Source organism: Nelumbo nucifera, chromosome 2, assembly GCF_055504915.1.
Source record: "Nelumbo nucifera cultivar China Antique chromosome 2, China Antique-T2T, whole genome shotgun sequence".
In the NCBI taxonomy this organism is placed as follows: Eukaryota; Viridiplantae; Streptophyta; class Magnoliopsida; order Proteales; family Nelumbonaceae; genus Nelumbo; species Nelumbo nucifera.
Genome location: NC_142650.1, coordinates 48,855,526 through 48,869,755, shown reverse-complemented (window position 1 = coordinate 48,869,755; position 14,230 = coordinate 48,855,526). Strand labels below are relative to the sequence as shown.

Sequence of the window (14,230 nt, the reverse complement as noted above, 5' to 3'; positions counted from 1 at the left end):
ATGATATAGATAATTACTTGTTTTAGTGTAAGTAAAAATGACTTAATTATCCCAAATATCCATAGTTTTCAGACTCGGTTTTGTTTCACCCTTAATCCATTCTTTGGCCAAAAATCATTGATTTGGTCAACGATATATTGACTTGAGTGATTGATTCATTTGATTTGGACAATGATTTTTGGCCATTACTATTATTATTTTTATTTTTTTAAAATTAAAATAGATCATCCGTTCGAACCGAATCAATTTTTGGACAATGATTTTTGGCCAGTTCCAGTCAGTTTTTAAAACATTGCAAATATCAATCATAATATACAAAAATTATTTAAAAAATGTCTATTGATTTTATTGAAAATGCTTAAAACTTGGAGACATGTCAAGATGACTTCTTTTGTCTCAGCATCTCAAATGTAAAATGTTGCCTCCTCAAGGACCTCAACACTCAAATATATACTCTTATATATACATAGAGGATACACGTCTTTTTTATTTTTTTTGAAAATAGAGGATGCAAGTGAATTACATAAATTTCCACTGTATGGGTGTTGCCTGTAAACAAAATTGGGTTTCAAAATATCACACGACTATTAGTTGTCTTCCACATGCATTTGGTAACGACGACTTAATGGGAGATACAAACATAACTGATAACCACTGATAAATGATCATATGAAGATTCAGGCAGATGTCATATCAAGAAGCATATTTTAAGTGAAGCAACGGGCAAATGTGGGGAAGGTTAAAGTGGTTGTTATAAAACCAGAAAAGGGTAACCATCATGGGCAAAAAACAAACTACAATACACGATATGAAATTGATCATGTGTAATGTGCCCACTACTCCCCCCATTCGGGGATGCTTGGCTTTAACCATCATTCCATATTCCCATGTTTTGTGTAGCAGAAGACTACAGTTGGTGCCAAGTGCCAACCGGATGTAACTGGGTTGTGAATATTATTGCGGAGATGGACCAGACAGACCAATGCCGTGGACGTTCAAGCAACCCTTGTTTTACTTCATTATTATGCCTTTTGTAAATTTGGGGTTTCTTATTGCAGTTAGGAGGTTTTGTGAATAGCAAACTCGTTGGCTAGCTTGACTGCTGATCGAGACACTGTTTTTATTATTTATTATTTTTGGATAACTAATTACTAATATAGAAAAGTTATTGTTAAAGCCCACAATCTATTATCATCATTCAGATAATTAATTTTCTCATATTCTAAAAAATTAGATACATGTCAATTTCTGCGAAATTTTTGCTATAAAGTCCACCACTATCAGTTTACAATTCTCTACCATTCAAACATATGGTTTTTTCATTTTTTTGGAAAGTCAGATATGGGATATTTTCTTATAATTTACCCCCAAAGCCTATAACCCACTACCACTATTTTTAATATATTCCTAAAAAAATAATTATCCACAACTATTTCTCCCTACATTCTATCAATCTCAATTAATCATTAACTCTTTTCTTATTATAATTATCCATATTCTAATAATTATTAAAAAAATAATTTTTTAAACTTTAATAATTATTTAAAATATTAATAAATATAAATTTAACATTACTGATATCAAGTAAAGGAAAAAAAAGATGAATAGACGAAGGACGAAGGAAAAGGGCCGTCCGTACTGAGGGTTGCGCGGTTTTTACCTTTTAGCGTTCGCGTTTTGCGTAGGGCCGAGAACTAGAAACCCCGGCCCGCATCTCGTTTGATAATATCCGAATGGATCCCTCAATTTTCCCGTGGAGTGGGGGCTACTTACCCTGTCCACCGCCTCTCAAGTCGAGTCAATGCTCCGTGTCTGAATCTCCCCTCCCCCCTCCTGTTCTTTCCTCTATTGCCCTCCTATTTAAAAAAAAAAAAATTTAATTTATATAAAGATCTATGATTGTAGAGATTTTTCACCAATCAAACCCTTAGGTTACAATAGAATTGATGCCGATTGATTGGATTTTGGTTTCATTGTGTTTGTTAAACCCAATACATATTTATTGGCTCATTTTGGTTTCGTTCAAATTACAACAAAAATCGATCTTATAGGCAACGTGGAAGGTGTGGAAGATGAGGTACATCGAGAACGATAAAGGTCACCATGGTATAAAGTAACAATAAATTTCTCATTCGCATTTCGTGGCTTAACAAAGCCGCTATTTTATGGTATGGTCAGGTCTCAGGTGATAGGATGGGAGATACCGATACGAATTTTCCCGGTTTTTCGGCCTAAGTTCACACATTTTGCTAAGCTTTCTGCCTTCTCTCTCTCTTATCCAGAAACCAAAATTTCTCGATATATTTAAAAATCAACCAATGCAATCCAATGTACACTAAAATTTCGGGAGAATTTAAAATTTATAATCCTTAATGAGCTTTCATTTAGTTACACGAGGGTATTAGCGTCATTCAGCCATCCATCGTCCATTCGTCCTATATCCATTCCTTCCTCTCCTTGGCCTTCGCCTCTCATCCCTTGGGTTGCAGCAGGCCTTTCTTCCTCCTCTCGCCCTTTGGATCATCATCATCGAAGACCCCCCCCCCCCCCCTCCCCAACGATGAAAAGCACCGGCAAAAACAAAGCTTTTTAGGGTTTGTTCATTTCTTTCTCGCCCGTCCTCAATTAGGGGTTCTCGAATTCAAATTGGTTTGTTCATTTCTTTCTCTTAATTACGAATCTCCATGCTTGTAACGGAGAAATTAAGGTTTGGAATAAGGACTAATAATCGTTCTTGTGATCGCAAGATTCAGTTAAGCTGGGAACGTGGGCGTTTGAACCCAGGGCTACCGTCCGGCCCGCTGAAGGCGACGTCCGCAATGCTGGAGGGACGGATTGTCGCGTTTGCGTTGCGGCTGGGGACCTTTTGTTCAGGCTGGCGGGAGGTCGCGATGGTGCACCGTTCGTTGGACAGATCGATGGTTTCAGCCACGAAAGCGAGCACGACCTGGCCGTAATGGTGACCGATTTCCTGGAGAACGGGAGCAGTGGTGCAGATTCGAGATGCAGCAGCGACAGCGATTCTGGTTTCTCTGATCTTGCCCATCTTGCCGAGAGGATTTCGGTTAGTCGTTTTGTATAAATTTATCCTCTTTTACTTTTTTCGCTGCATCTATTTATTTCTTTGACTATTTTCCTATACTTGATTGCATTATTTTCCTTTCACCCCTTTTCATTAATCGTTATTTCGCAAAGGTTAATTTTTTTATGTTGTGACCGTGAAAACTGTCAACTTAGTAAGAGTGTATTTGTTATACATGGTTGTATTTGGCTATTCTTGACGTGGTTTTCTTGTAATCTGGCATTTTTATGCTTCAATTCAGTTAGTTGTGCAATTTCTGTATTCGCAATTTTCTACCAATCTAATCTCTCTCTCGTTAGGATAACTAAGAACTAAGGATTTCAAATTTTCACCTTTATTGTGTTTAATTTTTTTTCTCATAATTTTTGTATGAGTTGTTTTTAATAGGGTAAACATACCCTGAGTTTTGCAAAATGACTTGTACATACTTTTTTTTTTCAGGAAAAAGAGTGGTGATTAAATTATATTGTAAATAAAGTTGTACAAGGTTGCATGTCCATAGTAGAGTGCCTTGCGACCCCAGTCACTCCACCAGACTTAAATATACCCTCTATTTAAAAAACGTTAATAACAATTAAATATGAGGTTATATGGATTGTGGCCTATTTAATTTTTTAGAAACCCCATTTACCCTTCTCTGCCCTGTTCGACGAGAGAGAGAGAGAGAGAGAGAGAGATTCTTCCCGTTTTCATCATTGCATCTTATGTTTAAGATGGTAAATTATGCAAATCAGTTCTGGGGTTGTCGGACTAGGATTTACCATGAGAGAGAGAGGGAGGGATTCTTCCCATTTTCATCATTGCATCTTATGTTTAAGATGGTAAATTATGCAAATCGCAAATCAGTTCTGGGGTTGTTGGACTAGGGCTTACCATGAAGGGAATGTAACCCCCTTCACTACAGAATTGATTATTTGCTCCTAATAGTGTAATGCTCTGTAATTTAATGGATATTGATGTAATTAGCTTGTTTTTTAGTTCCTGTTAGTAGCAGAAGGGAATGTAACCCCCTTTTTAATATTCATCACTTGAAGCTTGTTCAGGGGTGTGAACAAACTTCTTTACATTCAAAGTATTTGCAGATTTCCGTTTTTCTTTTTGGTCTTTACGTGCTTCTTTCGCTTCCAGACGTTGTAGTATTTATCAATGATTATTTCTCCTGCTTGAAGGATTTGCATATAAGCATTTGGTTTCATATCATCAAGTTTCACTTATACCACTCTAAAGGTTTTCGTTTAGGATTTTATTAGTAGTTTTTTTTTTTTTTTTTTGATGCAGGTAAAGTATTGAATTGTATTAGGAGCTTTTGGTAAACTCCATCAGGTGGATAGGCATAATTTAAACTTTTAAGGGATATTAATAGCGGACAAGTTGAGGATTGACAGTTTTGATGATTTCAAGTTGCATATTCTTTAGTTTGTTGTTCTTGATTAGGAGCTTTTGATAAAAGTCATCAGGTGGATAGGCATGATTTAAACTATAAGGGATATTGGTAGCAGGAAAGTTCAGGATTGACAGTTCCGATGATTTCAAGTTGCATATTCTCTAGCAAAGAAATGCATAGTTTGTTCTTCTTGGATGTTTTTAGCATATAATAAGAATTGCAAGACATATCATGCTAAATGGTTCTGATGGATTTCCTGTCTTGATGGAGTTATATCATTTTTTGAAAGCCTCAGGTACATCAATAGAATATCTACATGACTACATGATAAATGCCTCAGTTTTTTAAAAGCGGGAAACGCAACTAAAGTGTAAGGGATTTCTATTATATTACAGAATGAAGTACCACTCTTGGAAAAATCAAAAGAAAAGCTTAATATACAAGAATATGCAAATCTAAATCTGAAACAAGTGGAATGTTTCAAAAATCCTATTAACTCAATTGGTTACAGCTTTGTGTAACACAAATGTCATATCTTTATGCATTCAAGTTCTAGATAATTAAACAGTTTAAACAGTAAATATCAAGGGTAAAAACTGTGATATTATAGATTATCCATTGAACATCAAGTTCTAGTGTATTCCATCAAAACATAGCAACAATCCAAATAAGAGGTACCCCCACTAGTGAGCCTTGCTTGTGAGCTGTGCCTTCAAAACAATGAAGTGCTACAGTTATTTTTTGGTGAAATAATCTAAAGTGCATCCACGTTCATCTAGGGGTGTTAATAAGGTCTAAATGGTTGATATTGTTCTTAGTTGAAAAAAAAAGATGTTACCTGAACTAAACTCTAGGTATCCATAGTAAAACCTATTATTTTGACCCTTTAGCACTTTTGATTTTATAGAAATAAATACATAAGCAGTGTTGTTCTCTCTCATGCCATGAAAAGAATGCAATTCTAAGACTTATCTGGTTCCTCTGCTTACGGGAGGCAATCTATAGCTGTCTGGAGCTAGTGACTGAAGGTCCTTGAAGGTCTGGGCATTGAGCCTTATGGAAAGTCATAGAGCTCACTCCATGCATAAACTGATGCTCTTTCCTTTCTGTGCCCATCTTAAAAGTTGGCAAGCAAATATAGACTAGTGCCAAATGTTAAATGCTAAGTCTGGTCCTAGTTTTAATCTTGTTGTCAAGGTGATTAGACATCTCTAGTTGCTAGTCCTTGACAAAGGTGCCTAGGTGATGCATAGCTCATCAGCTTTAGCTCCTGCATTATGCTATACTCGCTGATCAGACATTTCAGCAGATTAATGTTGCTTTTGAAAAGGTAACCTATATTGTATAGATATAAAAAAAAAGGAAGTTGTCTATCGTATAGTAATGGCAATCAGTGTGATATGATACATAACAGAAGCAGTGAGCATAACTTTACTGGCTTCCAGAATTAAAAAGGTTTGAGAAAGCAACCCAACAATAGTGAGAAAGATGCAGCAATTATGAACAACTTAAGAAAAGTAGTCTGAAGTATGGCTTACATGCATTTGATAATACAGTGGAAATGAAAAAAAAAATCCTTTTTTATCACAAAAAAAGGGGAAATGACCTAAAGTCTTGAGAATGAGGTTATAGAAGGGAAAAAAAAAAAGAATCTCTTTTAACGAGAAAGGTTAGAGCTGGAGAAAATCTTTTACCCCCTATCCAAATCAATATCTAAGTTAATTGGAACTGATTGAGCTCCGTTCTTCTCACTTTTCTCTTTTACCAAGAGCCTCACATGCATTATTTTAAAGAATACACAGAAAAAAAGGAAATCATGTTATGCTTTAATTTATTATATTATAACACCTTGCAGTTTATTGATGATAAAAAAAAACACCGTGCAGTTTATCAGAAGAAAATGTCACCTGGATGCCTAGGTGACCGACCACCTAGGGTCCCATACAAGTGTAGGTTGCTTGGGCAATCCTCTAGTCTAGAGAGTAGAGTGACATGCTCAAGGTGCATTGTCCGTTGATGCCCTTGGATGAACTATGGAGAACTATGAGAATCTCTTCCTTTGCTAGATAAATTAAGACAACTGAAGGAATTTATGCTGAGAGTTCTGTAGGTGAGATTTGCATTTAAAATTTTACTATGCAAATCTATGCAAGTTGTGCAATTTGTGAACCTATTCCATGTATCATTTATGCAATGCCGTGGACTAAACTTCTATCAATGCGATAGCAAATTCTTCACCTCTTGGAATTTCAATTTGTACAACTCATTTTGGCTGTCTGCTTTCTATTATGGGACCAATTAATTTTTTCTTTTTTTCCACATCTTGGTTTTTAACTGTAGTTTCTAATTAGGCTTGATTTTGCTTATTATCTTTTATTTTTCAGCTCTATCGGCACAAAGTGGATCAGTATGAGAGTGACCTGTTGTCTACAGTTCATTCCATTCTACTTTCCATCAATGAAACAGATCTTCACACTGTCAAGTCAAGCCCATGTAATGCTAGCTGTATCAGGTTTTCTTTGGCAAAGCTCCTGAGATCCTATGGTTATGATGCTGCTGTATGTGTATCCAAGTGGCAAGGTTCTGGAAAGGTCCCTGGAGGTATGCTGACAAATCAACCGACTTTGTGCTACTCTGGTGTCTTTTTAGTGTTTCAGGTGCATAATTAGGGCTGCAAGTCGGGCCGGGTTAGGTCGGGTTGAGGCTAACCCTAAACCAACCCTAAGTTCTAAACCCCAACCACCCTAACCCAACCCGACTTACCCAACCCTAACCCTAACCCTAACTAAATTCCTTCAACCCTAACCAACCCAACCCAATGTCAATTTTGGGTTGGGTTGGGCTCGGGTTGGGCCCAACCCAACCTTCTTCCCATCCCTTAAAACCTCATAAGTTTCTCGGTTTTAGATCTTAACTCAACTTTCACTACATATATTAATCCTATGTTTCATTAGTATTTGTTTGTTGACGTTTTTTTTTTGGTACACAATTCAGAAAAACAAGTGTTAGAAATAACTATAGTTTATTATGAGTTATGGCTTACGATAGATCTTTCTTGGGCGGAAAACAACATAGAGGAGATGAAGAATAAAATTTTCGAAAAAACATAAAATAATATTATTAAGGTTTTAGTCTTTCTGATTAGGATTAAGTGAAGTGATTATCTTAAAAGAAATACATGACACTATGTGGTGGGGGCTATACAAATATCATACATCTGAACAAATCAATGTATGCTATATATTACATATAACATATATTTATATATGACATGTACTATAGAATCGGGTTCGGGTTGGGTTGGATTGACTAAGGGGTCAACCCTAACCCAACCCGAAGTAGTCGGGTTCATGAATTTCAACCCTAACCCTAACCCGAATATCAACCCGACCCGACCCGACCCGACCCAACCCAATTTTTTCGGGTTGGGTTAGGGCCAACCCGGCCCAAGTTGCAGCCTTATGCATAATAGTGATGGTATATCTTGAACCACATGTCATCATATTCTATGATAGACATTACATGCATAGCAGGTTTGAATACTCATGTTATGCATCCATCCTGTCTGATGTTTTAGAACAGAAATGACCTGTCTTTACATGTTTCTGATCATCTGACAAGCTTTTCTTACATTCAAAAATTGAGATGAATCAGCTTTAGGGGCCATTTGATAACATCTGAAGTGGCTTAACTGAAAAGCTTATTGCTTTTGTCATTTAGGCTCAGTTTGGACGGAGTACGAATACAAGGTTTAGAAATAGGCCATATAAGGTTTTTCACTATACACTTTTGTATTTACACTCTTCCCAAGCAGTGGCTTAGAAAATAAGTTTTTAAGAAGGTTGTGGGCTCCTTGATGGCTGAAGCTGAAGTTGGGTAGAAGACTACTATTACCCTTGAATGTTTATGATTTAGTTGTTTTATCCACTAGAAGACAAAGCAATAAATTATTAACTTCAGCCATTATTGAATGGCCCCTTGGGCATTGGAAATTTCCTACTTGCACATTCCTGTCCTAGGCAAAAAGTGAAATTACTGCTTCAATTTGAATCTTTCTTAAATTTTTTCCCCTTCGATTGTTGTTATTCAGGTGATCATGAATATATTGATGTGGTCATTCATCGTGATACTGGGAACTCTGAACGCTTGATTATCGATATTGATTTCCGAAGCCACTTCGAAATTGCAAGGGCAGTTGAATCTTACAGTGCAGTATTGAAATCAATTCCGGTGGTTTACCTAGGTTCCTTGTCAAAGTTGAGACAATTCCTTCAAGTTATGGTGGAAGCTGCAAGGTCTTCTCTCAAGCAAAATTCAATGCCTCTTCCTCCGTGGAGGTCTTTTGCTTATTTGCAAGCCAAGTGGCATTCTGCTTACCAGAGAAAGCTGAATCCAGACGAACAGGGTATCCATGACAGAAGCTATTCTGATCATAAGCAGTGCATAGGACATTTGAGGAGGCTTAAATCTTCTCTCCAATCTGAAATTGAAGCAGAAAGATTATTGAAGCCCATAAACAACGACAGTCATCGTAGAGTGAAAATAGAGAGGCGGAGGCACCCATTCAGAACCCTATGAAGATGTACAGATTTTGGCGGGAAAAACAATTTTTGAAGAGGCTGCTTTTCAAAAAGAATGAGGGAGAAAAATAAAAAAATATAATAAATAATAAATAAATAGAGAGAGAGAGAGAGAACCATTTGGATATGAAATAAGCCAGATTAAGTTGGATGTATTCATACAGTAAACATGAGTAACAATAACACGCCATATTTTTGGTGAAGTTTTCATCTTATCGTTCCTGAGTTTGTAATTTCTCTTCCCTTCTCTTGATCTTGGGCACCAGCAGAGAGCGGGGAGACGGCAACTCTTGGGCGTTACCGAGTATGTCAAAAGTCAATTTACGAGTGGGGACTAGGTGGTACATTTGCTTGACCTTGATACATCGTTCTATAGATTCTATTTGTTCTTTATGTTATAATTTTGAGCGACTTTCCTAGCCTCTTATTTTACGGGCATAGGAAATTTTGGTTTTATCTCAAATGTTTTTTTTTTTTCCTAGTAAAGTACAAGTCAACAAGTTAAATACCCTTTACAGCTGCAATTTAAAGGCTGGTTGTTTGATGCCATTGTTATTCTGTTCAATCAATAATATTATAATCATTTCTGGGTTTGTAATATTTTCTGCAATCCCATCCTCTGTTACACATCACTGTAACTCTTTCATGGTGTTATTAAGCAAGGATTCTAAACTTAACATCATAAATACTAGGGGTGGACAGGAATCAAGATATCTGCAAGTCATTCAATTGATTTGGGTTAATTTAAATTAAGTTCGAACCCAATATATAGCTTTGATTGCTAATTGTATCGAGTTAAAATAATATGAAGCTTGGTTTGTGATTAAACGTGAACCGAGCCGAGATGAGCTCAAATATATGAGCTTTTGAGTTGAATTGAATTGGAGTTGGTCTAGGACGAATTAGACTCAAGTCCCAGCTCGAGTATGTTTTTTTTATGTCGAATTGAGCTTGAATAATTTAATATTTGGCTCAACTTGTTTCATATCCACCCCTAACATATGATTTGTGTGATAGAGTTTTACCATTAATTAATCTATTTGCTAGTTTTAGCTTTGCTATCAAAGCTTAGATAATGAGACAGAATTAGGGCATACAATCTGTTTTGGACTTGTGGTTGTTTCGAGATAGACAGAAATGGTGTTTGTCGTATCAGTTTGGACCTGGATACTAGAGATATGTAAAAAGGAGCGCCTCATCCAAGTGTTAAATTTTTGGTCAACCAATGAACAAGTGAACGTCTTGGGTAAATAAAGGAGATGATCAGATTTTTAATCAGTATCGCGGTTAGAGGTGACAGTTGGTCTGGTTTGGGTTAAAAAATGGGTTGGTTTAACCCAAACCTGCCTTGGTTCAATCCAAATCCAACCCACCTAATCCGTTAATAAAAATTATAAAAAAGAAAAAGAAAAATAACAGAAGGTAGCTTGGTCATTTCTTTTACTTTCTTCAACCATAGCACCGTGAGTTTTGTCATTGGTGTTTGCAAATAGAAACCTTAAAAGGATCTATTGCAAAAGAAGAGAGAGAGATGAATGATGTTAATATGAAGAGTCTAATAGATTATTTGCTGGACAATAATGCCCAACACACCCAAACCAACAATTAAGCCTCCCCTTATTGGGTTACCCAACCTGCCAATTACCCTAGATTAAATGAATACAATCCAACGCATCAATTAATGGCTGGTGGGTGGGTTAGTAGGTTGGGTTGAAAAGTAGATACCCCTAATCATGATGGTAGCTTATATATATGGAGTTTATATTTGTATTTCTAAGGATTCGTTTGGTTCCTCGGTATAAGTGCTTGGAATCAGAACAGGAAAGGTGCATTCTGATTCTAGCTGTTTATTTGGTTGGAATGAAATTCCAGTTCCTATTCTTGATGGAATGGGATTCCTCTATATGTGGGCTTGACCATTCCAAGCCCCCCCTCCCCCCCAACGAAATTCCCATCCTACTTTTTCAAATCTAATATCTCTCTCTAGAGGAATGATTTCAGGCCAAAGCCTCCTATAGTCAAACATGTGGCCCACCTACATTTATACACCTGTTCTTTCAAAGATTTAAACAAAATAGACACGTGTCAAATTCAGATTAGTGATAATTCAAGAACAGAGCCCACTAACATGCAGATTGGAGCCTACCACCATGCAGAGTTGTGAGAAGTGGGAAGTTCCCACTTTCAATCCTTTCTTGAAAAAAAAGGAAACTGTGATTAATGCATTTCAAATCAAACCAGTTTCATTAAACAGGTAGTTATTAATTCGACATGCTATTAATTACTGTTAACTACTAAACTAATTAATTAATTATAGTTCTTGATTACTAATAATAACTAGCGGGGACCCGTGCGATGCACGGGATTTATTAAACGAAAGCTAAATAATAGAAAGGGTCGTTTACTAAAATACTCCTTATAGTTTTATTGATTTACTAAAATCTACCCTATAGTTAAAATTTTACTAAAACATCACTTATAATTTGCAATAGATTTAATCAATCTTCCATTGGATGATAGTGGAAAATGACAGTGTTGCCCATAATATTCATTTAAATAAATGTAATCAAAAGAAAAAAAATAAAAATACCATTTTTGCCCTTTATAAGACATGAGCAACCACTCTATTAGCTATATTTGGTTAATTTTGTTTTCTGTACAAAAAAAAAGTGTTAAGGGTGTTTTTGAAATAAAAAATCATGGGCCTAATGACAAAACAAATACTCCTTAATGAAAGGTTGATTAAATAAATAAGTTGTAAAATATATGGGATGTTTTAATAAAATGAAAACTATAAGGTAGGTTTAAGTAAATATGTAAAACTATAAGATGTGTTCTAGTAAATGACCCTAATAAAATCACATCAGAGTATACAATTGTTTTATATTTTCAATTTTTTAAATAATTAGTAATTATTCATATTTTATATACTAATTTTAATAATTTTTTTATAATAAAAATAATTAATTTCAATTAGGTTTATTTATCAAACTGATGAAATTGACCAACCCGATACCCGAGTTCGTCGATTTTCTAGTATTTTAAGTCGGCTTTGGTTAAAAAATTTCCCAATTCGACCAAGTTGGATCAATTTCACTTTGGCCATTTGTAAACCAACCAAAATTGAACGACCTAACCATGAATATATATTAATATTTTATATTTTAAATATAATTTTGAATATGGAAAAGTGGGGAAATTTTCATATTTCTTAGTCTAAAATGTTTTATATCATAAATCTAATTTTTAAATTTATTTTTTAATATTTGCACTATAATTTTTAAAATTTAATTTAATTTTGAAGTTTAAATCTTTTGAACCGACTGACCAAACCAAAAAATTGACCCAGACTGATACAACTTAAGTGGGTCGGTTTTCACAAAAGGTCAGTCGGTTTCAGTTGACCAATTCCCCAACCTGACCAGGTCAGTTTGGTTGGCCAAATAGCCTACAACCGAACCGAACCAACTCATGAACACTTATAATTTTAGCTAAATTAATAGTCTCATCTCTAATAAATAACAATAGTTTAATCTCTAATAATTATTAAAAATTTATAGCAAAGATACACAATTATTGAAAATATATTGATAATGAAAAAATACAATAATTACAAAAATACAATAAGTACTAAAAATATATTAACTTAGTCAATAAATAGTATAATCTCAAATAATAGTTTAATCTCCAATAAATATTAATCAATAAGTTATAACAAAAATACAATAAATACAATAAGTACAATAAATTAAATTCAAAAATTTTCACTAATAGTAGTTTAATCTTCAATAACTATTGAAAGTTTTATGTAAAATAACAAAACAAAATAAATTTATACATTATCATTGACAATACATTTATCACAAAAACAATAAATAATTACTGAAATACAATAAATATTAATTTTAGTATATATAATTATATAATAAATACAGATTAAGAGTTTAAAATTATTATAATAAATATTATATTTTTTGAAAGTTATTTTCTTGAATTATTACTTATATAAGTGAAATTAGTTATTTACAATATTATGTAAAAATATTATATTATTATTAATTTCAATATTTTGTTATAATTATTTTTCTACTTTTCAGAATTTTTTTAAATTTATTACATAATTTCTTTATTTTAACTATTTAAAATCTAGTTATGTTAAATATTTTGTTATTTAAAATACCCAGTTATTTAAATACTTAAATAATATGAAAAATATTTAAATTTTAAAATATTACTTATTTATGGAATTTAATTATCCATAAAATTATAATTTATACTATTATTACATAATTTTATTATTAATATTATAATATATTCAACTATTATTAATGTCAATATTATGTTATAATTATTTTTTGCTTTCAAGATTCTTTTTTTAATTTATTACATAATTTCGTTGTTTTAATTATTTAAAATCTAGTTATGAAAAATATCTAGTTACTTAAATATTTATATAATCTATAAAATATTTAACATTTTTTGTTATTTGAATTTTATTTAATTAATGCTTTTACATATTATCAAAGATTTGAAAAACATTTAAATTGATGATCCGGAAAAACATAATTTAAATTGCTAGTACATAATTTCGTGATATATTTTGTAAAAATATAAAATTATTTATTAGATAATTTCGTTAATTTAACTATTTAAAATATAGTTATGATAAACATTTTGTTATTTAAATATTTAAACAATCTATAAAATATTTAAATTTTTTGTTATTTGAATTTTATTTATTTAAAGCTATTACATATTTAAAAGCATTTAAATTGATAATCCAAAAAAACATAATTTAAATTGTTAGTACATAATTTCGTGATATATTTTGTAAAAATATAAAATTATTTTTTGTGTTTTAAATAAATATTTTAAAGTTATTGTATATTTTGTTAGAATATTTAAATAATTCTTAAATTTTCTAATTCAAAATTTCTTTAGATAGATATAGATAAAAAGTAGGGGAGAGGATAAATAGGAATTAGAGATAATTTAGGAAAGAAATTCTCTACTAAATTAGAGATAATTTGGAAGATAAATAGGAATTAGAGATAATTCTGGAGAAAGTGGGGGAAGTAGTTTAGGATTAATTTTAGGAGAAGAGATTATTTAGTTTATTGGGAAAATGCATATCATTGGTTCTTTAAATGTGACATGGAATAAAAAAATAAAAAATAATTAATT

The 14,230-nt window shown here is 33.1% G+C and overlaps 1 protein-coding gene across 4 annotated transcripts; it reads left to right on the top strand.

Moving 5' to 3' along the window:
- Nucleotides 1-2,195: 2,195 nt before the first annotated feature.
- On the top strand, nucleotides 2,196-9,646 carry LOC104602674 (cruciferin (DUF506)). 4 transcript variants are annotated; one of them, XM_088897622.1, is made up of 4 exons: nucleotides 2,196-2,649; nucleotides 2,754-3,064; nucleotides 6,851-7,067; nucleotides 8,557-9,646. In XM_088897622.1, the coding sequence occupies exons 2-4, from the start codon at nucleotides 2,957-2,959 to the stop codon at nucleotides 9,042-9,044; spliced, it is 813 nt and encodes a 270-aa protein (XP_088753748.1). In that variant the 5' UTR covers nucleotides 2,196-2,649; nucleotides 2,754-2,956; the 3' UTR covers nucleotides 9,045-9,646. The 4 variants fall into 4 exon arrangements, with proteins under 4 accessions (XP_088753748.1, XP_010264758.2, XP_088753749.1 ...); XM_010266456.2 differs by having other exon boundaries at nucleotides 2,421-2,649; nucleotides 2,748-3,064; XM_088897623.1 differs by having other exon boundaries at nucleotides 2,436-2,594.
- Nucleotides 9,647-14,230: the final 4,584 nt, after the last annotated feature.